This window comes from Sphaeramia orbicularis, chromosome 12 (assembly GCF_902148855.1).
Source record: "Sphaeramia orbicularis chromosome 12, fSphaOr1.1, whole genome shotgun sequence".
In the NCBI taxonomy this organism is placed as follows: domain Eukaryota; kingdom Metazoa; phylum Chordata; class Actinopteri; order Kurtiformes; family Apogonidae; genus Sphaeramia; species Sphaeramia orbicularis.
Window position 1 is genome coordinate 33,210,636 of NC_043968.1, and position 27,103 is coordinate 33,237,738.

General features: G+C 38.5%; 2 protein-coding genes across 3 annotated transcripts in view; both read right to left on the reverse strand.

The window, feature by feature from the left end:
* Positions 1–5,155: 5,155 nt before the first annotated feature.
* Positions 5,156–27,103, reverse strand: part of LOC115429758 (high affinity choline transporter 1-like) — a 32,166-nt gene continuing 10,218 nt past the window's right edge. Inside the window, exons 4-11 of one of the 2 annotated variants that reach the window (XM_030149465.1) lie at positions 24,171–24,284; positions 21,492–21,647; positions 21,088–21,236; positions 20,735–20,878; positions 19,447–19,600; positions 19,003–19,220; positions 18,017–18,549; positions 5,156–5,199 (exon numbers count right to left, since the gene is read on the reverse strand). In XM_030149465.1, the coding sequence (XP_030005325.1) occupies positions 18,031–18,549; positions 19,003–19,220; positions 19,447–19,600; positions 20,735–20,878; positions 21,088–21,236; positions 21,492–21,647; positions 24,171–24,284 (1,454 nt within the window). In that variant the 3' untranslated portion in view covers positions 5,156–5,199; positions 18,017–18,030. Of the gene's footprint in view, positions 5,200–17,974; positions 18,550–19,002; positions 19,221–19,446; positions 19,601–20,734; positions 20,879–21,087; positions 21,237–21,491; positions 21,648–24,170; positions 24,285–27,103 lie in introns of those variants that run through there. The other variant, XM_030149464.1, reaches the window with a different exon arrangement.
* Positions 5,205–12,166, reverse strand: LOC115429080 (high affinity choline transporter 1-like). The gene is made up of 8 exons (XM_030148329.1): positions 11,983–12,166; positions 11,527–11,640; positions 11,180–11,335; positions 10,289–10,437; positions 9,945–10,088; positions 8,527–8,680; positions 8,125–8,342; positions 5,205–5,732 (listed from the first exon to the last, which is right to left on the reverse strand). The coding sequence occupies exons 1-8, from the start codon at positions 12,164–12,166 to the stop codon at positions 5,205–5,207; spliced, it is 1,647 nt and encodes a 548-aa protein (XP_030004189.1).

Sequence of the window (27,103 nt, forward strand, 5' to 3'; positions counted from 1 at the left end):
TTTTTTGTGCTGTAACCTGTTTTTCAGCACTTTTTACCCTCATTCACACTGGCCGAAGGGTATTGTCATCAGTTCGTCGTCCGTCTGTCAGCATGTGCAAAAACTTTGGTGTGCACTGAAAAATCAGGCCACTGGGTGGCAGTAGTGCGACTGATAAGTCAGACCAAGGGTTTTCAAGTGCTTGCACATTATGTTTATCCATGAGCAGGTGACCAAGGAGACTGAGGAATACTCAGAGGACTCTGTGGATGGACTATGCAGGAAATATTTATGAGAGTAAGCTAGTGAAAACACTGATGAATCCAGTTCTGAATGCATTTCCTGTTGAACAGAGTTTAAATACTGTAAATACCATAACCACTGGTCCACAAAAGGGGATGGAGTCAGTGTGTCTCTCCATACTTGATTGTGTAAATATATCTATAAACTGATTGTACACTTACCCTAGGTAAAGCATAGCTTATAGCTTATAAGCATATGCACATTCCTAAAGACTGCAGAATGACATATTTTCGGTGAAACATCTAACTGCCAAACTTGGTTTAGAGGCTTTCTACCAGTGGCGATTTCTCACAGACTGCAAGGGAAGCCCGGCTTCCCCTAAAATTCCGAAAATTAAATGGTTAAATATGTTCGGTTGTGTTGACATTTTATAAACTACAAATGTGTTAGAACACGTTCATCTCAAAGATGAATTCGTTCAGAATCAGCTTTATCACAAATCAACGGACGAGAGGTTGTTCATTTCTCCTCCATTCCCGTGTCTCTGTTTTCTCATCCATCTCTGCTCAGTGCATTTGTCCGTAGACTGTGGGCGTCTGTGGGCTTCAATGGGACTGAGTGGAACAGTTTTTTCATTGCGTCAAAACTGGACGGTAATTGGATAAATACCACGATGTTGTCCCGCCCCCGGACGCCGGGAGTTTCTGGGGGTGAATGGGGCTGTGGGCGGAGCTCGACCAGGCTGGACGCCAGAATCCCACGTACTGATTGGAGGATCAGTCGAAAGGCTGAATCCCGTTTGATTGACAGCTGTTTTCAGGTCCGCTCCTTCACTGACACAGTTCAGTTTAATACCGTCGCACATTCTGCTGTGAAATCAGAGAGAGAAACCACTACGAAATTACTCGGTCATTTCTTGCACCGTAAATAAAACACACTCATTGTACTTCCTTGCTTCAATTTAACATAATTTCAACGTTTTCTTGTTTCAGTTACATAATTTAATCATTTCTTGTTCGAGTTTAATATCGTTTTGTAGATAGTTAAATCAATCAAACTGTCGGCTAGGTCGGAGTGAAAGGAGCATCTGTAGTTTAAAAAGGCTGAAGTCTTACACCCACAACACAATGGGCCAAGGCAATCTAAGCAGCCTAGCTCTGCTGGACATTGAGAGGACACTGGTCCAGTCCCTGGGAAAGACGCCGACTTGGTACAATAATAATAATAATAATAATAATAATGATAATGATGATAATGATGATGATGATAATAATAATAATGGTCACTGACCATTTTCTTAAAAAGGAACGGAGGGCCGAATATATGTTTAAATAACTTGACAATTTTTTTTAATGTAAGCCGACAATGAGCTTCCCCTGTCTGAAAGACGAGCAGCCGCCACTGCTTTCTACTCACTGTTATTGTGACCTATGGTTTAATCTCACACAACAGAATGGCACAGGCCTAACTTTATATAAAAGTACCATGGAGGAAACCTTGTCTGCTCCAGGCTCTCAGAAGTGAGTATGCACTTTGGATTTCGTAAGTTAATTGGAGGGACAAAAGAAAAAGCTCAATATTTTTTTTTTTTTTAATTTCAAAGGTAAAACTGTGAAAAGTATGATTCAAGAATGTTTAGTCATTATGTGCACGTAAGGAAATTTTTCTTCAAGGTACTTCTCAGCTAGATCAAAAAAATATAGAAAAACACTCAAGAATAAGTATATCAATACTTTGTACATTGTATATAGAAAAGAAACGTAAAACACAGCATGTAGAGTCCAGTGCAGTAACAGTGTAAAACAGTATGTGCCATTAGGATGCAACTGTGTGCAATACTGTGTGCAAATAAAGTAGCAATGTGCAAATGAATCGCAGTCCCAGAGAAGCTGGAGAGTGATGGTAATGTCAATAATTTCTTCAACAAGCTGCACATTTTGGTGGTTGAATGGTTTAAATTGCACAAGTAGGAGGAGTAGCAATTCAAATTATTAATGCTCATGATTCGGTATTTTTAGTAAGGCTTTTATTTTGAAACATTCCTATAGTTTCCTGTAGCATTTCCTTCACAAAGCTTTCACTTATTGCGGTCATATTGCCACATTGCTTCAGGAGGCTTACTGACCAGCATCACAACAAAAACTTCGCTCTTAAATTCGGAAATATTTCAAAACTATTTTGTTTATGATATCAATAATTTGATCAGCCTTAACCTAAAGCTAATTCAATGAAGGTAAGATATACAATAGCAGATTTAAAATGTGCAGAGAAAAATAACCACTTCAACAAAGAATCGATCCCTATGGCAACAGTATGATGCCAGATAACATTGTACACGTACGTGAAGTATTGTGAGCACCAGTGAAGTTTTGTAAACCAAAAATATATATTTATTTTTAAAAATGCACCTACAAAACTTATTTTGCTCCTACAAACCCATTTTTTGCTTTTACAAAATGCTTTTTGCATTTACAAAACTTTGTCTGCATTTACAAAACATTTCTGCGGTCACAAAACATTGTAAAGCATGGAGCTTGGTGCCTGGTTTGGTTCCAAGTTCCATGCTTCACAAAAATGAAACTGATTCCGTTTGTGGATCTCAGAACTGGTTTCGAGAACAGACCCAACTTCACTCTGCCACATAATAATAAGTGGTATTATTTAAGGTGAAATAGACACATTACGATGGTACTTCGCAATCACTCTATTGTAGTGAATGAGGTGATGTCTGTCCATCACCACTAATGTTGTGTCCTGTCTGGACCAGGTCTGGACACGCCTCTCATCTAACCATGCCCCCACGTCAAGAAGAGGCCAGAATGTTTTGTGACTGCAGAAAGCCTTTTTGTAAAAGCAAAAAACGGGTTTGTAAGAGCAAAATAAGTTTTGTGGGTGCATTTTTAAAAAGAAATATATGTTTTTGGTTTACAAGACTTCACTTGCGCTTACAATGCTTCACATACATGTACCATGTTATCTGGCCTCATCTTGACACCATAGATCCCTAGTCTTCTGTGTGGGAGTCTGATGTGCTACCCACTATACTACTCAGCCGCTGTGCTGTCAAATGCCGAATTTGCCGTTCCTTATGGAGGACACATGGGTGCACTCTGTGCACTTAAATGCCTGTCAATTTAAAATGAAATGTTTTAAGATTAACATGTGAATAGTGTTTGAAAGAAAAGAGTTTTTCCAACCTTTTGATGTATACATTGTTGCTCAAATCCCAGAAATGTGAGTTATGAAGAGCCTCATCCAGTTTAACTCTGCCGCAAATGCAACAAACACACCATACTATATTGTGACTTTCAGTAACATTATTTGGAGACATGGGTTGTAGAGGATTGTGATGTTCATTATAACTTAGGTGAAATCTCCTGCTTGAACTTACTGTCACGCATGCCTATACACCTGACTCGGGGCAGTTTCTCTTCCGTGTGTCTGCCCAGTTTTCACACACACGGTGACTGCAGAGCTTCCACTGTTGATTGGCATGTGCCGTGTAACCAATCAGATGGTGGCACAGCACCACAGAGCAGAGCTGAGACAGCCGGCTGCATAAGAAACCACCACTCAAAGAAAATGCTATTAATCAATAACCGTATGTCCTATCTGAAAAATTCTTCCGCATGAGGCTTGTGGAGAGTCTTGTGAACATAATATATAATATGTGGGGAAAAAAGTCAGAACTGAAGCAGTGATTGTGGGAACGTGGAGTTTGTCAAACATGTTAGTGACAGACATTTAACATGGGAGTGAATGAGAAACAAATCGGGCACTTGATCACCTGTCGATCTAAAACGAAACCTTTTGACGTTTTGTATGTAGTATTTGAAAGAAGAGTTTTTTCAACATTTTGATATATAAATTGTTGCTTACATCCCTAAAATGTGAGAGTAATGACGAGTTGTTTCTAGACTGAGAGGATTTCAGCCAATCAGTAGTTTCATTTTCAGTGTTTGCCCAACACTGGTGTTACTATATGGTAGAACTTCTATCACTTGTCCTTTTTGCACAATTCCAAAAGCCAACGTTATCATTCCTAATCTTCTCTTGTTTTAGTCTGGGTCGCCTTAATATTATTTAATGCAGTGAAATAACTTTGACTGGTCATGTCTTGGGTAAATCCTTGCCAGGTTTATGATACCTCCCAGGAATGGTGAAATTTGACCCCAGCAGTTTAAAATATATCATTTATTTAAAGCGCACCAGTGTAAATTGAGTTAATGTTCCTCCCCACAGGTTCACCTGGTAGTGTGCTGACCACATAGGCTCAGGTCTTACTGCTGAGGCCCAGGTTCAGTTTTGTTTGGATATACTGCATGTCCTTTTCATACACTTAATCCCCACAGCTCCTGTCTCAACCTTCACCGACTGTTTGATACGACAGGCAAGAAAAGCCCAAACACAACTCATTAACAATAAAATTAAAAGAGAAAATGTTACAATTCGCAATTCAGTTATCATTGTTACAAAGCAGTATGAGCCATTTGAATTTTATATTTGTCAGAAGACAATAATCCAGCACCTGTGACACACCCAGATGCACAAAAGAGGAAAGTAATCATCAGTGTACAGCATAAAGGAACAGCTGGGTGACCCTAAACATGCAAACATACAAAGTATAGACTGGATCAATGATGATTAAGTCAGTTTTATTAATAAAATTATCAAATGCATAAAACAGATCATTCAGATGTGTTGATGACTTTTAACACTTATTTGAGCCAATAACTGATATATTCTGAAAAACATTACTGCACACATAAGCAGAATCCTACTTTACTCTCTCCTGTCTTCCACTATAGTGGACATGTGTTTCACATTTGGAAATATTTGGAACCTGACAGGTCAACAATGATGTAACTTTTGTTGGCTTCATTTTCAAAAACATGAAAAGTGTAACACAGATCATACAGAGGGATTCACTACATACATCCTGGTTGAAAACAATGTCCATATTCTACACAAATACATCTTACTTACTGTGGGATTGTAGGATTAAATTGCTCCTCATCTTTATTCAGTGCTTCATTTTCTTCCACATTTTTCTGGTCCAGTCCCAGGTCATGCATTTCATTCATTTCTGCATCACTTGTCAGTAATTTCTTCCCCTTCAACCTGATAGACATTTGTGATACCAGTAAAATAACAACAAATGTGAGGAGCATGATGGCAGTGCGGAATGGAAACAGCCGATATCTGTGTCCATCCTCCTGGATCCTGTCCCATGGCAGAGGCAGCACATCAGGAAGGCCCAAGAAGGCCTCCCCAACCAAACCTCTCAGTAGTAGTGAAAACACAAACCCAGAACAGGCTCCATAGACGTTAACCCACTGGGATAAGTAGAGGATGCATATCACCTGAGGAGTCATCATTGAGTACAACACATCTGAACTGAGGATCCAAAAAAGGGCAACAGAGGACATTTTCAGAGCTAGACATGCCCCGATCACACCACACAGGAGAATTGATACTTTAACCACCACAAGGACACTCTTCTCTGATGCCTAAAAGAAAAGATGTAATAGATTTAGTAGTCTACTAATCACTGAAATATGCTGAACTGTCAAATGCACATCATTAAAAAAAGTAGACCCTTTTTGAATCCCATTGTTTTACATGTATTCATTCAGTTTCCAAACTGCTTAATCCTCCAGAGGTTCACAAAGGTGATGGAGCTTATCCATTCTACCATCAGGTGTTGCCAGTTCATCATAGAGCTATTGTTTAACATATCAGGACATACTTTTTTTATGTTGTGATTTTATCAGGTTCCTAAATTGCTTAAATCTAACATTAAGAACAAGAAGAAGAGACTGGAAGGTGCCCAGGTCCTGTGGCTGTAAAACAAGCTCGCAATCATCACCTCTCCCCCACTGTGACTTCACATTTGAAATGAGGTGTTTGAGCTGATACGCTCTATTTTCCCTACACAATATGTGGCATTAGGAATTACAAATTATCTGTCCAAAGAATATTGCTTCACAAGTCTTGTGGTTGGCTCAGATGCAAATTTGCAAACACAACCCATACTGTCATGTTTATGTTTTAAAGAGAAGAGGTTTCTGGCAACCTTAGGTGACAGGAGAAAGGGTTGGTCATTTTCTACTTGTACTGTCATGTACTTTAACATTTCCCGTGCCAACTTAAGTCTGTAAAGTCTGTACAGTGATCAGAGAAGTTGCAAAAATAGAGAAGAAAAATTGCATCCCAATCTGACCTTGGGGTGAATTTGCTGAGATGTCCACTCCTGGAAAGAATGGCCACTGGCTAGAACCCTTCCCAGACTGATAAGAAGGAAACAGTTGTTTCTCTGAGCTTACTGGTGGTCTCACCCCCCTGGCATAGTGTTAACACACCAGAATGCCCAAGACCACCAAACTGCTAAAGCTTTATCTTCTGCAGAGGTGGTCTCAATTGCAGATGATCAATAAATTTAAAGACATTTCATTAGTTGCACCAGGCTAGTACTTTGCCTCTTAATTCCAACTGAAGCAGTGTAGCAGGATGTACTTCACACACTGCATCTCCATGTTGGCTTTGCTTTTGATTATGGTTGGGGCACATTGACTTGGAAATTATGCCTTTGACAATTGGGGCTGATGGAAACCTGGATGGCAGTGACTCCTCTGAACATGCGCCCAGGATAGCACTACCCCTCAGATCTGGGGGATAGCCTCCACAAACATCTGCAGACTACAGAGCCAGTGATACACAGGTCATGTGCAGCTCCACATAGGTAGGAACAGCCAGCCAATCTAGCACAGGGCAATGTGGGGGCAGTTTTGCATCACCACTTTCTGTCATGCAATGCTTCCCTGGTCCTCTAGGGAGCTATGCACAAGAGCAAAGCCATCAGTGGCAGTGCTGAGGCAACCCATCAGTTTTTTGGAGTTGCAAGCTGTCCATCTCTTTTGCACTTCTCGCCAAAGCTAAGGATTGTATATGCCAGGGGGACAGGGCAGTGGCAGTGGTTTATATAAACAGGCAGGGGGGCTTAGTCTCCCATCACCTTTGCAGCTTAGTTAGAATAATATGGAAGTGAAATATAGGTGCCTGGTCAGGACAACCTTTCAGTGGTTCAGAGAGAACAGAGGCTGCATTCAGAGATGGGACTACTTTGGTACGGCTGTAGCCCATCTCTTTTGCTCCTGAGAGACATAAATGGTGCCTGAATGCTACCCATGGCTGACAGGTGATTCAGAGCCGGTGCTACACCTAAACCCTGCATTTCACCCTGCAGTTTTGTCTGGGTCTCATGCCTGCCAGTCTGTTGAGCTGCATTCTTTCCACCTGTTTGAAGACAGTGAAATCGAGGAAAGGCACTTTGTTCAGGTAGGACCTTACAGGTATGGATTCAGAGAACAAGGACCCACAGGAGAATGAACCCGATTTTCATGTGTTACAATCTGTCACTAAATCAAGGTACCCTCACTGAATTGTGGGAGCAATCCTACAGGCATACGTGATAATAAGCAAGGCGACCTCAGAAGTGGGTGCACAATCCTCATCTTGTGGCGTTCTTATGGCCATATAGAATATGTAGGCTGGAGAGACAAGTCTCAAAATGACAAACAACGGTTGTTTATATGGCAACCCAATTCATTTGAGTGGAGATACTATATCTTTTCCTTTGGGTGCTCAAACTCATTCCAATACAGGTTACCTAAGGAGGCCACACATGCAGGATGCTTGTATAACCATAGTGGCCAGTCAGGACATGTCAACCACCAATGATGTGCTTCTGTGTCACATGCCCCCATTGGGGTACAAACATTCATATTCATATGGTGTATGAATGAGTGGTGGAAAGATCATATTATGATATGAGATGTTTTAGAAGGGCAAGTCCCTGTGCTTAATGACCAGCATGTAAAACACAGCAACACAGTGTATTACCTGTCTGTAGATGATGTTCTTGTAGATATTTCGGGCCAGTTGGGAGGCAGCAGACAGAAGAGCAGAGTCGACTGATGACATTACTGCTGCAGCAAGTGCTCCCATACCGATCAGAGAAACATAGAATGGACAGAGATGCTGAAGGGCAATTGGCAAGATCATACCAGCTTTACCCTGTTCATAAGGGCTGGGTGACCCAAAGGTGGTCTGGTTCCAGTCTGAAACACACCAAGGAGATATAATGAAAGCAACCCAAAGAGAATGTATCAAATATTTCATTTTCTAATGTGTATTACTATGATTGCAGGGTTTTCAACAACATTTTCTCCTTGTGTTTTGGTGAATTACATTTTTTATTTTGCCATAAACAGTTAACTCAAACAGAAATGAATAAAACTCTACTGGTAGATGCAGCCAGAGCTCCAGCAACAACTGATGGGATGGCGAGGATAGGACATAAGACTGCTCCAATGTAACAGGTGATCTTAGCCTGGGCATCTGTGGCTGCAGACAGAACTCGCTGGTAGAAAGCCTGATAGCAAATTCCTCCAATGGACTAGAAGAGAAATACAGACTAGATAAATAGACACAATAACATTGTGCTCAATGTTAATTCAAGTAAATTGTAAATTCTTAAATTACAGACATATTAAGGAGATTTACAACTAAGACTACATTCAGACCAGTGGCGGCTGCTCGTCTTTCAGACAGGGGAAGCTCATTGTCGGCTTACATAAAAAAAATTGTCAAGTTATTTAAACATATATTCGGCCCTCCGTTCCTTTTAAGAAAAATGGTCAGTGACCATTATTATTATTATTATTATTATTATTATTATTATTATTATTATTATTATTGTACCAAGTCGGCGTCTTTCCCAGGGACTGGCCCAGTGTCCTCTCAATGTCCAGCAGAGCTAGGCTGCTTAGATCGCCTTGGCCCATTGTGTTGTGGGTGTAAGACTTCAGCCTTTTTAAACTACAGATGCTCCTTTCACTCCGACCTAGCCGACAATTTGATTGATTTAACTATCTACAAAACGATATTAAACTCGAACAAGAAATGATTAAATTATGTAACTGAAACAAGAAAACGTTGAAATTATGTTAAATTGAAGCAAGGAAGTACAATGAGTGTGTTTTATTTACGGTGCAAGAAATGAACGAGTAATTTCGTAGTGGTTTCTCTCTCTGATTTCACAGCAGAATGTGCGACGGTATTAAACTGAACTGTGTCAGTGAAGGAGCAGATCTGAAAACAGCTGTCAATCAAACGGGATTCAGCCTTTCGACTGATCCTCCAATCAGCACGTGGGATTGTGGCGTCCAGCCCGGCCAAGCTCCGCCCACAGCTCCATTCACCCCCAGAGACTCCCAGCGTCCGGAGGCAGGACAACATCGTGGTATTTATCCAATTACCGTCCAGTTTTGACGCAATGAAAAAACTGTTCCACTCAGTCCCATTGAAGCCCACAGACGCCCACAGTCTACGGACAAATGCACTGAGCAGAGATGGATGAGAAAACAGAGACACGGGAATGGAGGAGAAGTGAACAACATCTCGTCCGTTGATTTGTGATAAAGCTGATTCTGAACGAAGTCATCTTTGAGATGAACGTGTTCTAACGCATTTGTAGTTTATAAAATGTCAACACAACCGAACATATTTAACCATTTAATTTTTGGAATTTTAGGGGAAGCCGGGCTTCCCTTGCAGTCTATGAGAAATCGCCACTGATTCAGACAGCAGGTCTTAATGTATCTTAAGATTGATGCTTCTTGAAATCTATGATTGCTCAGGAGTCATTAGGGGTCCATTACCAGCAGTAGCAAGTTATCTATCCAGCAACCTACATCCTCCATCTCCAGTTTTCCAACCCATGGGTCCTGGTACAGTTTATTCACTGCAGCAGCAGTGATGTTAGCAGCAGATGGGGTTGTCAGGATAAAAGGCACAGACATCCACTAAAATAATAAGAAAAAAGGGTTAGAGATTTACAAATGTAGTTGGACTGCATAGTTCTTTGACCCAATATATAATAAAGGATTAGACATGCTAAATGATCTGTGACTAAGAATTCAATTTCCCTGAAACCTATGTTACAACCTTTTTAAAAACATTACATTCAAATGTTTTGAACTGTCTTGAAATGTCATGATCATACCAGTCCAAAGAGCATGAAGATCAGCTGGATGACATCAGTATAGGCCACAGAATACAGTCCTCCCATTAGTGTGTAAAGGATGGCAACAGCAGCAGAGATGGTCACAGCCACTGACGAGGGGATATCCATGACCACACCCACTGTTCCTCCTGTATCCAAAACATTAATGAAGAACTAGTCAGTGCAACAGAGGATAATAGTTCTACCATTTATCTAGGGAGGAGAATGATAGTTGTGAAATGCTTTTTTTTCCCCACATCTTAACCAGACATGATTTTTGAAGAGAAACATTCACAAGAACAGCAAACAGGAACCATCAATACTATAAACACGGACATCATAACTAATTTCAAACTGGAATAAGAGATAGTGTGCAGGTCATTTCATTTGACAGGTGCTTAGAAGCTGAGGCCAGTTATGCCAGCATGAATGAATTCATGGGAATATCAAAGGCTAAATAAGTACTGGTATTGGACAATGTACTGTAGACATCAGATTTAAAGGACAGGAGAGACGTCATCATGAGATAGTAATTCCTTACTGACTGTAAGGACTTCCATTATACAGAGAACATCAGTGTGTATGAAAGTTGCAACTAAAAACAGGATGAGTGCAATGAATGAGGAAGAAGATCTGGAAATGCTCTGACCCAGTGATTTGTCCATCATAATTTCTCACTCGTTAAAGTTCCCCCAGATTCCTGCTTTTGCCCATTTTGCTGTTTCTAACACATCAGCTTCAAGGGCTAAATGTTCACTTGCTGCCTAATGTATCCCACCCACTGAAAAGTTCCATAGTAATGAGATAATCACAATCATTACCACTTTGCTGGTCATTGGTCATAATGTTACTAAATTTACACTAGTAAATAAATGGTTAAAACTGACTCACCAAGTCCACCAAGAATACCCGATACCCAAAAGAGATCTGCAATTAGGACTGGAATGAAAAGTACAGTAGATATAGTGTTGCCATACTTTTCTTGAAAAGGGTCCATAAGAGTTACATAATTCTTTGACCTCATTGGTGTGCTGAAGAACATTCCACCTGAAATGACATGCAGATTTTTTCAATGCAAACATTTATTATTGTTACTTCATTTTAAATATTTTTAAAATAATATTAATAAATGGCTGATGAGTGTTAAAAATGAAAGTGTATAATTTTCATAAAAATTTTTAAGAGGCCCTTTCTGACATTTCTGTACTGCACTAGATCATATTGGTTGGAACACTTACCAATAATTAAGTTTAGGGAACAGCTAATGAGCCCCACAGCCCACACCAGTCCTTTTGTAGGATCATAGACCACTTCAGCTGTACCCAGAATGTACATTCCTCCAACCCAAGTGGCTGCAAAAGGAAAGACTGTACTGTACAGTAGAGTAGTGGTATTAAATACATTAATCCCATGTCTGGGGTGTGTTTTGCTGGTTGCATCTGCATTGTTGAAAGTGCCATAGTTTCTTATTATCTTCCAGCAGACAATACCAGGGAATACAGCTGTTAGCATGTCTGTCATCATTTTATTTTTGAAATTCAACTCTAAAAGTACTCAGCTACCAAACATACTGTCATTTATCAGTAATCAATTATGTTTTGCTGTTAATAAAACTAATGAAATTAGTAAGAGGTACCACTTTTCAGTGTTGTGGGACCAGGGGATCAGTCATCCTCTTGTTGCTCTTGTTTTACCTGTCATTGTACAGATGCCTACAAACATGTTCAGGTTCCGTCCGCCAACCATTACAACTTCACTGCGGTTCCCAGTGCATTTCTTCTCCTCACGTTTGGATTTCCTAGATGCCCAAATCCCTATACTGAGTACAATGATGTAGAACACTCCTGTGAACAGGAGTCCAACCCAGTTTACTGCCATCTCTAGTATCTGCAGAGACAGGATTCAAACAAACAAAATCAAGGCACTGTCATTGGGCATCATTCAGTCATTCAGTGCTCTCTGGATTTGTTTTACAATTAAAGGTAAAAACATTACTATATTATTCTGCATATACTCATCACTAAATGATGACTCAAATTTTATCCAGCATAGTTTTAGTGGCTGTCAACTCTACACAGCTGACTGGTCTGATAAATATTTCCAAAACCCATCTTCTAAAACCCACTTAAACCTAATACACATGGTTGTTTTGTCAGATGGGCTGTACTGCGTATTTCACAGCTGTGAATCTACTGGGATTTTCACACATGACCCTGTCTAGGGTTTACAGAAAATGATTTGAAAAGAGAAGGAATCTAGTTTCTTTGTGAGAAAATTGTTGACAAAATACACAAAAAGAATACACATTAAAGAGGGACAGGCTGTGAGGTTTGTATAAACTCTTATGAGAAGATACTAGCACATGAAATAAAATTATGTATAGAGGAAATGCTGGCCACACTGAATGTTGTCTTAAATAATTAAGATCTAAGTGTGCAGATTCCTAAAAGTTGTGCACATACACAATAACATAAATTCACAGAACTTTTCATAGAACACAAATGATCATGAATTCATGCATTAATTCATGCATGAAAAAAAGCCAGAGTTCACGCATTTAGTACATTACAAATCATCACTAATGTACATGAAGTAATAGCGAGTTATATATGAATTACTGGAAGACAATACGTTAACTAATGTATGAATTCAGGTACCTGAATCATTATGATTCATCATTTATTATTCATCTGTTTGTCTTGGTACTTTTTGGGACGTGACATTTACTCCTGTAGGCGGAGCTTGGATAGTAACTCTTCGTAAGACAGTTGTGAATTTTTTTGGTTAAGAGACAACATACACCTCATTAAGAAACAACATACACTATGCAGTAAGCCCATAATTAAACATTATGATATATTTTAAAAGACACAAACCAATAGCTGTTCAGTACAAACAATGCACAGCAGAACTACAGTGTTTATTAGCATAATAAATGGTTGAACGTTTTTCAGACAAATATGATAAATACAACACTACATATATGAAAAGGAATGCAAAAATTACTAACAAAATAAAAGCATGGCAGACGTACTAATGCCTGAGTATAAAGAATATTGTTTGTTACTGTTTAAAGTGGTAAATAACATGAGTGGATTAAAAAATGCCACATACCACGTACAAACATTTGCTGAACTGTTTCTTCTTCAACATCATCTTGTTTTGGCATAACCTGTAGCCATTCAATCCCCTCGACAAACGTCCTTAGATCAGTGGTTCCCAACCGTTTTTGGCCCGTGACCCCATTTTTACATCACAAATTCCTGGCGACCCCAGACGTTCAAAACTGAGACATTTTTTTTGCTAAAATTAATTTGTTTTTGATCATGTAATAGTTTTCTATACTATGTTGCAAATAAACGTTAATTTTAGATGACATTTAGTCTATGTAATGTACTATATTATTATGGACGGAGGCAGAAAAGCCAGGTGTAGATTACAGCACAAAGTGAGAATTTTATTTTCCTTGGTCAGGATATGTACAGTTAGTCCAGCTTGGATTTACAAGGCTGACAGTTAATACTGAACAAACAAGAACTCAAACTATTAATTATGAAAGAGCTGCAGCATCTGAAACTGACCACAATGAACATGTGAAAGATAAACAGTACCACAGTGCTTCAGTTTCAGCTTCACAGTTTGTCATGTCTGTTATGGATTGGGATTGTCTCTGTCAACTCACCATATATTTTTTGTTAGTAAAGGTTTTTTTGTTTTTTTTTTATCAACTACTAGAAATTTCAGGCGACCCCATTTGAATTCCAGGCGACCCGACGTGGGGTCCCAACCTCAAGGTTGAAAAACACTGGTTTAGATGGTTTTTCTCAGTCAGTTGTACCTTTGTGCTCTTTTGTAAAGCACAACTTTATGACTACCCGGGGCAGAGCGGGGCAGTTTGTGGACTTTAAATGTATACCCCACCGCAAAATGAGCTCATGTCAACTAGCAATGCTAACAAACTGTTAGCTAAGCTACATAGGTTACTTATCCTAAGGCTAGCTGCCTGAGTAGTGTTAGACAGCTGCATTTATTGTACTGCTGATTAATGGTAGCAATAAAACATCTTTAAAGAATATATAAATAAGAATAAATAAAAGCTTATTGGCAAGTATAATATGGAATATGTTTTGTTACTAGATTTTCTGTCTGTTAGCCCTTTCTTTGACTACCTGTTAGGTCATGTAAATTCACTTACTTTACTTCATAGGTAGTTTTGATAAAAGGTCAAATTCAGTTTGATGAAATCGTCATAACCTTGCATTAAAAGTACTAAGGTCAGCTTAATTTTCGTCAGTATATCTCAACATGGAAATAACATTTAAGATCATATTTATTATTACTACCACTTCATATCCTAAATACAATAATGAATTTTGTGGCGCTTTAAATTTCATAGTTCTGCTGTGTCTTGTTTTCTTTTCTACCAGTCTGTGCATTAGCCACTTCAAGAAACAAGTAACAGAAACCTGCAGACATCAGATACAGTATGTAATAAATCCATTCTGCATACTAGCACCAAGTGTGCTGCAGGTTGTTTCATATTAGGAAATAACACTTTTGTATAATTTCCAGTTTATAATTAAATTGCAATTGCATTGTTTCTTAAAAAAAAAAAAAAAAAAAAAAGATAAATTCAAACCATAAGCATCATCCTGTGTTTTAACAGAATAGATTTTTCTCATTTTCTCATTCACTATCATAATCACAATAACAGTTTTACTGGCCATGTAATATGTCATGTGGTTGAAGAAAAACAATTCATATTCAAGTTGATTTACTTATTTCACCGGCCCCTCTATGTATCAACCATCACAAGATCAGCCAAAGAAGTCTGCAAAGGCCAAGATGGCTAGAAAGGGTATGTCTATATTCTAATCGCTTTAATTTTGGTATGAAATCAAATGAGTTCTGAGACATAGTATTATAGTTCTTAAAACATCTGATCCAAACTTTCCAGGATGTGAGTCCTCACCCAGTGGCATAAAGACATCTTCAGGAGCAGAGGTGGTCGTAAGAGGTAAATCTTTGTTTGCCAAGCTAGTGATATGGGGATTACTTAGTAAGCTGCATGACATGAGCATGTACTATTCCTCACAATACAACAATTAGCCCAGCTACATACTGTTCAGTCCAGTGCCAGCCGACCTATGATCAGTGTTCAATGGTGAATATGTTACTAATTCTACTTGTGCAAGGTGAGTTTGTGGTTAATGTGACCAGGGTGAAATAATCAGACAATATATTACATTTGACCAGTCCTCTCCTTTGCTGTCAGTAAGATCACTCACTTCTTCTTTATCCCTGTGTTTACTGGAATGTTGTATAAATGCAGACGTAGTAATAATTTTTTTGTCCTTTTAATGTTTAAAATCCAAATCGCACTTAAATATACAGCTCTGGAAAAAAAAAAAAAAAAAGAGACCACTGCAAAATTCTCACTTCCTCTGATTTTACCATTTATAGGTAAATGTTTGAGTAAAATGAACATTTTTGTTTTATTCTCTAAACTACCGACAACATTCCTCCCAAATTCCAAATGAAAATATTATTTAGAGCATGTATTTGCATAACATGACACCTGGTCAAAATAAAAAGATGCAGTGTTTTCAGACCTCAAATAATGCAAAGAACCAGTTCATTTTCATTTCTAAACAACACAATACTAATGTTGTAACTTGGTCAAAGTTCAGACATCAATATTTGGTGGAATAACCCTGGTTTTCAATGACAGCTTTCATGTGTCTTGCCTCTCCTCCATTGCTGTTGGATGACTTTATGCAGCTCCTGGCAGAGAAATTCAAGAAGATCAGCAATGTTCCATGGTTTATGACCATCCATGTTCCTCCAGAAGTTTTCAAAGTGGGTTCAGGTCTGCAGATTGGTCTGACCATGACAGGGTCTTCATCTGGTGGTCCATCGTCCACACCTTTATTGGCCCAGCTGAGGCCAGGAGCATTGTCCTGATAGAAGAACCAGTCCTCAGAGTTTGGGAACATTGTCAGAGCAGAAGTCCAGTAGTTTTCAATATATATATATATTTTTTTATTCCAGTTACTTTTGCAGTACTAATAACACCGTTTTTGTCTATTATAAGAAGATAGTGATGGCCACAGTAGTGGTTTTTATACTTCTTATTAAATAAGACATGGATCAGGTGCTTATTCAGTAGAATAAGGTGTGATTGTGTTGGAATTCAACAGACACAGGAATGAAATGGCTGTCATACATGCACACATGCTTATTTCACAGGAAATTGCAGTGGTCTGAATTTTTTCAAGAGCTGTATAGGCCCGAGTATTTACGTTATTTTTGTCAGTGCAGATAAAAACTAGAAAAGCACTCGGAGAACGCAGACCTCCGCCAAGCGCAAAAATTCTCCACATAATCGGTGATACAAATCCTACATTTATTTTTTAAAATAAAATCCGCCTTCTGGATCAGATCCGGATCAGCCTTTGAAATGTGATAGAGGACCCCATTGTCAATTCCTGAGTTAAATTTCATGAGTTTTGGTCAATAATTAAGCGAGATATTGGGAAACGAAAATTTTGGCCCCATTTACCACAATGTTAACGAAAATTTCAAAGTGATCCAGAATCCAGGATTTCTTCCGGATCACCCCCAAAAGTTAATCATTTCTTCCTTATCCCATTTCCAACAAACCCTGAAAATTTCATCAAAATCTGTCCATAACTTTTTGAGTTATGTTGCACACTAACGGACAGACAAACAAACAGACAGACAAACAAACCCTGGCAAAAACATAACCTCCTTGGCGGAGGTAAATATGCCTTTCAAACTAATGATGCCTTTGATGGATTTATGAATCTGTATTTTGTAGCCGAGAATAAGAGAGATATTTGGAAATTATATTTTACAATTAGATTAAAACTGATTACAATAATCATTCATTTATTTATAGCAATGGCCTCAATATAATTGTGGTACTTACATATGCCTTATATCAAATGAAGGTCACTTTAAGTTGAGGTGAACAGAGCAGATTGTTTTCAGATTCATGTTCCAGAAAATTCTCATACCTAAAACCTTTGTTACAAGTTTAATCCTGCAGTATTTACTCATAAACCAATGGGATCTGTAGTTCTAAGACCATCCTCCTTGATAGTATGCACCCATTTCTAGATTTTGTTAAATAAGTAAACATGCTTTACTGCATGTGTTAAAAATTGTCTTTTTTGGAGCTCACCAATGCCTGAAGGTTAATATTCTGTCTTATGACATTTTGCAGGACTTTGTGACTCCTTATAGGAATGAGTGTGTCATGTAATGTAATTAGGTATGAAAACCTAAAATGGATACAAACACTTTTTTTCAATTTACAAAGATAATTTATGTTTAATATTTTTGAAATAAAAAAAAATTGATCAAAGCTCTCATGAAATAGGATCATACCATTTGAGGTTAGATGAAAATGAAGCATCAACATATAGTTCATATGCATTAACACAACACATGGACATTATTAAAAAGACATGTAAAATGTGTAAAACAGGTCATACAGTGTGTTGATGAGTTTAAAATCTCATTTGCCTCATTTGATACTTGATAAATGCATCCATAATAAAGAAATCTGCAGAAACTAGTCAAATACCACTTCATTACCATCTAATACACAGGAGACTATGGCGAGTCAGCAATGATAAAGTAATTTTTGAAGTTTAATACAGATCCTCCAGACGTACTGCCCACATTCTGCACAAATATCACTTAAACAATGTCTCCTATGAAGGATAAGAAGGCTCCTCATCTTTATTCAGTGCTTCATTTTCTTCCACATTTTTCTGGTTTGGTCCCAGGTCATGCATTTCATTCATTTCTGCATCACTTGTCAGTAATTTCTTCCCCTTCAACCAGATAGACATTTGTGATACGAGTAAAATAACAACAACTGTGAGAATGACGATGGCAGTGCGGAATGGAAACAGGCGATATCTGTGTCCATCCTCCTGGATCCTGTCCCATGGCAGAGGCAGCACATCAGGAAGGCCCAAGAAGGCCTCCCCAACCAAACCTCTCAGTAGTAGTGAAAACACAAACCCACAACAGGCTCCACAGACGTTAACCCACTGAGATAGGAAGAAGGTGCAAATCACCTGAGGAGTCATCATTGAATACAAGACATCTGAACTGATGATCCAAAACTGAACAACAGAGGATGTTGTCAGAGCTAGACATGCCCCGATCACACCACACAGGAGGACTGATACTTTAACCACCACAAGGACACTCTTCTCTGATGCCTAAAAGAAAAGGAGATAGTGTAATTAACCTTCTGTTCAGTTTTATCTAAAACTTACTAACAGTGCACTGATCCAACATTGGCTGATATTTGTCTTTTTGACTTGTCTTATCTGCACTCCAGGTGACATTCACTGATGGCAGTGGCCAGGTTTTCTGTTCTACAAAGGACCCCATATCTGATGATATTACAGCTCCAGAGATGGATCATTAATAATATTATTATTATTATCATTGTTTTTTGAGTTAATGAATGCTTTTATAATGTTATCAAATTAACCTGGGGGACATGAGAACAGTGTTCGGGCTCAGATACATACAAACCGACACATGTTGTTAATATCTAGGAATGTTTCCTTTACTTAAATATTTGTCATTTATTTGTATTTTATAACTCTATAACATCCATATATTATTCCATCTAATTACCACTAGGGCTAAACTCTATTGTTTACCTGTTTGTAGATGATGTTCTTGTAGACATTTCGGGCCAGTTGGGAGGCAGCAGACAGAAGAGCAGAGTCGACTGATGACATTACTGCTGCAGCAAGTGCTCCCATACCGATCAGAGAAACATAGAATGGACAGAGATGCTGAAGGGCAATTGGCAAAATCATACCAGCTTTACCCTGTTCATAAGGGCTGGGTGACCCAAAGGTGGTCTGGTTCCAGTCTGAAACAAAACACATCAAGTAGATACAATGTGAAAATTTAAGTTTTATTTTTTTTTATCAAATAAAATGAATTTATGCCAATAAATGACTAAGAGTTATACCTGCATTATTTTCTGCAAGCTTTGCTGAAAATAATGCCATTTTTCTCTTATTTGTTTGACATCCAGAATTTTCCATTTCATGACAGAAATTGTTATGATAATTAGAAAAGAATAAGAACTGAACTGGTAGATGCAGATACAGCTCCAATAATGAGTGATGGGATGGCGAGGATAGGACATAAGACTGCTCCAATGTAACAGGTGATCTTAGCCTGGGCATCTGTGGCTGTAGACAGTACTCGCTGGTAGAAAGCCTGAAGGCAAATCCCTCCAATGGCCTAGAAGAGAAATACAGACAAGAGCTGCATTTTGTTCAATATATGACTCTAATTATACACATAAAAAATGTAAAATGTGTAAAAATGCTTTTTAAAAAAACTTGTATAAAATTCAGTTATGCACTTACATCCCCTGGATATCAGGTGTAAGTGTATGAGTAATTCACTGTTCATGAAAAATAAACACTGAGGATTTAAAAGGTTGTAGTGAATTTTCATTACTGGCTATTTTAAAAGATCACATATAATACTAACAACATAGCCCATTGTCAAGTATGCATGAGTACTCAGTCACTGCTCAGTCAGTCAGTCATGGTTAGCAGCATGTTACCTCCTTCACAGGCTGTTCGTGAAAATGGCTCAACACACAACTTCCTGTTGTAAAATCTTTCTGACCTGTCCTACACAAATGTGGTGATAAAGTCATTCACTCATTTTCCAAACTGCTTCATCCTCAACGGGGTTGTGGGGGTGCTGGAGCCTATCCCAGCTATCAGTGGGCAAAGATGAGGTACACCCTGGATGTGTTGCCATGGGTGAAACATAGAAAAGACAACCATTCACTCTCACTGGCAGGTGTACATGCTAGTAAGTGTGAATGTACCCAGAGAAAACCCATGCAGACATAAGAATAAGAAAGGTGCCCCCTGCTAGCCACAGCAGGAATCAAACCCAGGACCTTCTTGCTGTGAGGATATAGTGCTATCGTCCACACCATCGTGCTGCCCATGGTTAAGCCAACAACTTTATATTACTATTACTATTACTGTTACTATTACTGAAAATTATACAAACTCAGCTTTATATTGCTGTATTTGTAACCACCCATCTCTAACTGCACCAGTAATTTAGCTCCATAAAGTACTGTATCATTCATGTAATTTCTGTGACAGGTTCAATCCAACATAATGTATTAAACACCAGGGTCAGATAAATTTACAAGCCATAGAATTGCTCTTTTTGTCACGCAATGTTTGCAGAGTGCTTCAGGATTTCATGCAGGAGGTGAAGTGACAATTACTCAAGTAAATGGTAACATTATTGATTGTGATATTGATGAAATATACAACTAACAACTGAGAAATTGCCTTTTTGAAATCTACGATTGCACAGGAGTCATTAGGGGTCCATTACCAGTAGCAGCAAGTTATCTATCCAGCAACCTGCATCCTCCAACTCCAATTTTCCAATCCATGGGTCCTGGTACAGTTTATTCACTGCAGCAGCAGTGATGTTAGTAGCAGAGGGACTTGTCATGATAAAAGGCACACATATCCACTGAAACAATGAGAAGGGAAGCTTAGAGAGTCAAACATGCATTATCCTGCATAGTTCTATGGATAAATATGTGATAAAGCCTTAGACCTGGTAGATGCACTCTAACAAAATAATCAAGCGAAAGAATTGATGGATTAAGAGAACACCATGTTACAACTATTGATAAAGATTAAAATGCATTGAACTGACATGAAAAATCATGATCATACCAGTCCAAGGAAAATGAAGCTCAGTTGAATGACATCAGTATAGGCCACAGAATACAGTCCTCCCAGTACTGTGTAAAGGATGGCAACAGCAGCAGAGATGGTCACAGCTACTGGGGAGGGGATATCCATGACCACGGTTAGTGTTCCTCCTGTATCCAAAAAGATTCATTCAGTGTGAGTCCATACCATAGTACCATCGCACATGACACTGGTGAACTCTGATGTTTTGTTGTCAGCTGCAGGTCTACTACTTCAGTGTAATTCAGAGTGACTCAGTATATAAGAAGACAATAGCAATAAAGCTGTACAAGGTGTACATAACAAATAAATACATATAAATAATAATATGATATAAATAATAATAATGAATAATTTTAAGGGTTAATCACTAGTTTTTGACTCACCCAATGCACCAAGAACACATGCTACCCAAAAGATATCTGATATTATATTAGGAATAAACAGTACAGCAGCTACAGTGTTGCCATATTTCTCTTGAAATGGATCCATGAGAGTTACATAGTTCTTCTTCCGTATTGGTGTGGTAAAGAATAATCCACCTGAAATCACAAACATAGTATTTTTAAATCTACAATGTCCTCATCTTGATAAAAGGATTTAGTAGCACATTTAGCACAGTTCAGACCAAAGACTTATGACAAAAACACTTTATTTACCCAAATTGCAGCTCTAAGATTCCATCAGTGTCCGCACTCATTTTAAGATGATATAAATTATATATACCTACAAAGAAAAAAAAAACCAAGCTAGTGTAACGGAGTTAATATATGTAGTGTGTATTTCCACTTGCCATCTCACACTGTATTATATTAATTACAATTTTATTTTATGGGCATTGAATGCAACACCCCTGCGGACTAGGGTCGTGCACCCCAGAGAGATAACACTAGTTAGGGGCTCGGGGCCCTTGGCTCCAGCACCTATTGTTGTTTCACGCGCCTCTTTCACATATTATTCTCCATCTTCCGGACAAGATTAATTCAGCCTAATCCGCTGGGAGGACCCCTGCAATGAATACATCAAAATGTGCGGTTTCATCGGGAATAGTGTGCTATGACTCAAGGTAGACATTCATTAATTTTTCGCAGAGTTATGGGCAAAAAACATGCATAAAAAGTCACATAGAAATGAATGGGGAAGGAAAAAATCAGCCACAAAAAACCACTAGTTTCTGACTGCTACTGCTTTGCCATACTTTGACCTACAGACTTCATTTAAACTTTAAAACGCAGGAATTTTTGTCGTCTCTGCAGAAATGTACCTTGTTTGAGGATGAGGTGTACGGTTTTTGATAGATGGGTCTTAGAAAAGGGTCAGATTTGTCAGAAAACACCAAAACAGAGCACACATTCCTGGCATACCAATCTCATTAGAGTTTGAGAACAGCTGAAAATCACCTCAAAATTTTGTGGATAACTCGTCCTCCCGGCCAAACGATACATAGGAGGCAAATGATTCTTTCCAAAAATGTAGTCACAGTTCCTGGGCTTCATATGAACCTAAGTTTGAATACCTAGCTCTTTCTAAAGTGAAATGGCAGGCAGTAGAATGAAGGTTCCCCCCTCCTTTTCTCCTATTCAAATCAATACAAACAGATTGTTGTTTTCCTGATAAGTTGACTGTTTTTACACTGCTGTAACTCTGACATTTCTCACAGTACAAGGAAGAAAAACACATCTGTGTGTTCTTGAGCTCTTTGTGCCAGTCATGATCATTTTAGTTTTCACCTATCTTTGACGGTTTTTCCGTAATGAGCAGATGTTTCAGACCTATTCCAGAGCTCTTTCTGCCTTTCTCTCTGCAGTCTGAGCACACTCCAAGCACACTCCCCCTAACAGCCTGAACGTCACCGTGGCAACGACAGGTCATTAAGGGTCATTGGAGTCACATTACATTGGTGCAGGGGTAGAGGTAGAATTTAAGAAGGGGGGGCAGCTGTAAATACTGACTGAATGAAATGATACTAAATTAGACTGATGCTGCCACCTAGTGGTCCCCTATGGTAACTGTCATTTTTGGTCCGATCTCCACCAGACTTGACCTGGTGTATGTTAGTACTTCCCTGAATGAAATAATACTGAATCTGGCTGAGCACTGCCACCTAGTGGTCCTGCATGGTAACTCGATCATTTTTTGTCCGATCAGCACCAAACTTGATGTGGTTAATGTTGCTCCCGCTCTGAACAAAATACTGAATCTGGCCCACAGTGCCACCTAGTGGTCCCGCACGGTAACTCAGTCATTTTTGGTCCGATCAGCACCAAACTTGACCAGGTTGATGTTGTTCCTGCCACAAACAAAATGACACAGCGATATTGAATCCGATTCATTCATCATTCATCCATCTAGTGGTCCTGGAAATTTGCCTCGGCTGTGCGCTGCTTGGGCCTGGACGTGGACGCGACCTTGCGATTGCTAGCGGGACCTGTTGTTGTTAACGACCTCAGAATGGAACCGACGGCGTCCCCCCCCGACCCCCTCTCACGATTTCCGCGTGTGGAAATTGTCTAGTTTGGCTGTGCTGTCTATCTGGTAAGTACACACATTGTTAGTCCCGTCGTCATTTTACATTTTTTTTTAAATTTTAATTTCATATCTAAGTGATTATATTACACCATTATGTGTGTGTAATGTTTAGCTCCCTGTTGGTCGAGCATATTCTGGAATGAAAATGACAATATTCTTAATTATATGTTCATAGCTTGATTAGCATATGGTGTGTTAGCTAACTGATTTTTTAAAAATTTTAGCTTAGCAGAGTGAGAACAAGGCTCGGGTGTTACTAATGAGACTGACTGTATATTTTTCTGCCAGGAAGAAACGGCAGCTGTCCAAAGAAGATCGGTTTTGTCATATCTTACCCAACGCACAAATACAACCGCTACACTCGTCATTAGAGCCAAAGTACAGACAGTAGTCAGTGTTGAAATGATACACACACTGTTAGACCACAGCTTGCCAAGTAGTTTCCAGTTTTCAGTCAAAGCTTTAATCTGGAAGGAGCTTTACATATACTTTGGACATTTCTTCACTGTACTAGATCATATGATAAATATACTCACCAAATATTAGATTTAGCACGTATGCAATAGGTCCTATAGCCCACACCAGTCCTTTTGAGGGATCGTAGACCACTTCAGCAGTACCAAGAATGTAGCCCCCTCCAACCCAAGTGGCTAAAAAACAACAAAAAAATAAAGACTATGACCATTAAAAGGGAAGATAAATTATTTTCTGTGGTCAGGTGGTTTTAAAAACATTTATACCATGGCTACAGAGAGTTTTGGTTTTTGCAGGTCTAAGTCACTTTCTTTAAGTATCATCTCCATTTAATATGGGGGGACACAGTCAACAGGTCTTGTTTTTCTGTCATCATTTTGTTTCTGGGGCGTAACTCAAAAACCATGTGATATTTTCCACCAATGCTGTTATGTAGTTGATGCTGTATTTTGAAGTGTCAGCTTTGACTATTCTGTCTGTTGTCTGACCATCTGGAACATTTTTTCCACATTAAATTCTGCTTTCAACCTTTTTTTCCCCAGCTTTCTGTGATTTTCCTTTGAAACATTTCTTTCTTCTAATGTTTTAATGCATTAGAAACAATGACAGACACATGGATCATTGCAAGAGGGAAAACAACGTTATGGGAAGAAGCCACGATCATCCACTCAGAAACCAACAAATACCACAGCTGGATTAGGGAGACCATAGAAATCAGAAAACGGGCCCAGAGGACCATGAACAGGGATTAGGAATCCTACACTTTATCCCACATCTTGGATGCTGTCCTCTGTGAGATGCCAGGCAGCAGGGAGGATGATTGTCCCCTGCTGCTTTCAAACCTGGATAAAACAGCTGACAATGACATGGCACAGTAACATCAAGTGACCCTTCTGAAGAAGGCTACAGGTTGTAGCCGAAGCATGTCAAGGTAAAAGAATTAACTTTTTTCCATCCATCTGACACAAAAAGAAAAAGAAATCTTTATAAATAACACACAAGTAACTAAGACATACTTATGATGCAATGGCAACTATAACAAGCATTTTCAGCAAAACCAGACCATAATCAGACTTTTGCTTACCATGGAAATTTACAAAAAAACAACAAACAATACAGACCTGATCAAAATCTTAAGACCAGTTGAAAAATAGCTAGAATTAGGGCTGTGCAATTAATCGAAATTCAATTACGATTTCGATTATTACACGCAACGATTACAAAAATTATGTAATTGAGAAAAAACGATTATTAATTTTGAGTTGTTTTAATTCACGCGCACGCAAGCTACCATGAGCTGCTCTGCCCCGCCCCCCTCTAAGCTACTGCTGCCTGCTAGCCGGCAGGTCCACCCCAAGAGGAAAGTTGTACCTAGCGGTTTGGAAAAATGGCAGGAGAATCACAGCAGAAGTGCTTGGTAAACAAAAAAGGCAAGTCAAATTCAATTGTATGGAATCACTTTGGGTTTGATGAAGAAGACGAAGAGCAAAAACACATCACGTGCAAAAAGTGTTTCGTAGTTGTGTCCGCACTGACCGCTAACACAACAAACCTTTTTAACCATCGAAAGTTTAACCACCGCCACCTTTATCATAATCTTTATCTTATGAAAAACTAAAACGCATAAAAACAACTTCGTCCGCAATGCAATCGTCAGTCTCCGAATCTCTTTACGCTGCAACTCCCGTATTAACCTAACCCTAACCCGTATAACCCTAACGTGCGTATTCTACAGGGTGTCCCATAAGTCTCCATACATAGGAAAAATAAACGTTTCTTGACATAAACCATTTTTATTTATATAATATGCTCTATATGACTGCCATTTTGTCGGGAACACATTTCAATGCGTGTCCTCCACTGCTGAAGAGCCATAAAGAAGAAATATAAAGAAATACATGTTAGAACAATATGTATTATGTCTCCTATGTATGGAGACTGATGTATACAGAAGGCCTGAACTGAAACCTCACAGCACGCCACTGAATTTACTATGTTTCATACTACATTGAACATACTTGAATTTATAATTTGCACTTTACGTGAGGTTTTTTTTTTTTTTTTTTTTTTTTTTTATTGCTACAGTTCTATGGCAAGTCTATAGCAGTTTAATTACAGAGCACTATTTGTTTACAAAAGGAAACATACTTGAATTTACAGTACACTTATTTGATTTCAAAGATTTTTTTGTTTCGTACAAAAGTGAAAATACTTTGTTTCAGTGGTTAAAAGCTTTATTTGTTTAAAGAGTATATTTTACATTGTTTTGCAAGAAAAAAATAAACAACTTTAAGGTTAACAAATAATCGTTTTTAATAATCGTGATTTCAATTATTGCTAAAATAATCGTGATTTTTTTTTTTTTTCTATAATCGAGCAGCCCTAGCTAGAATTTACCTTTTGCACATTTGGATCCTAATGAGGTTTTAAGTAGCGCTACAATATACAAAAGCAAGATGGGGGAGTGAGACAAAAAGCACTTTGAAAAAGTAATTTATTAAAAACAAGTAAAGGTAAAAAAAACAAAAGGTAAATTCTAGCTATTTTTCAACTGGTCTTAAGATTTTGATCAGGTCTGTATATGCTCATTTTCACATCTCCTTTATGTTTCTCCCAGCCATTAATTTTTTTCTCCTTTGCTGCAATTTCTGCAATGTTCATTAACCTCCACCATCTCCATCACCTTATCTGCCCCGTCATCTCTTCGATTTCTACCTTTTGTGTAGTGATGTAATGGTCATTGGAGAAGTGGGTATACTCTCAATTTTTGCCCTTGTTAAAAATTTTTTTTTAAGTAGGTCAGAAAACGCCCTGTTTTAGAAACAGTGACATGTAAGACTACTCTATTTAGGCCATGCCCACATGAAACTGCATCCTTTGCTATTCGATCTTTTTTGTTGTTGTTCTCAAAAAAATGCTCCATAAGCAAAGAGTCACTTCAGGAAATATCTACGTCCACACAAAACCACTGAAGACAACTGAAAATGATATAGTA

Excerpts from the sequence above, each read along its gene's own strand:
- LOC115429080 (XM_030148329.1), bottom strand. The coding sequence starts at position 12,166 with ATGGCAGTAAACTGGGTTGGACTCCTGTTCACAGGAGTGTTCTACATC. Across the intron at positions 11,641-11,982 it reads AGGCATCTGTACAATGACAG|CCACTTGGGTTGGAGGAATG; the intron begins GTAAAACAAGAG and ends TTCCTTTTGCAG. Across the intron at positions 5,733-8,124 it reads AGAACATCATCTACAGACAG|GCATCAGAGAAGAGTGTCCT; the intron begins GTAATACACTGT and ends CTTTTCTTTTAG.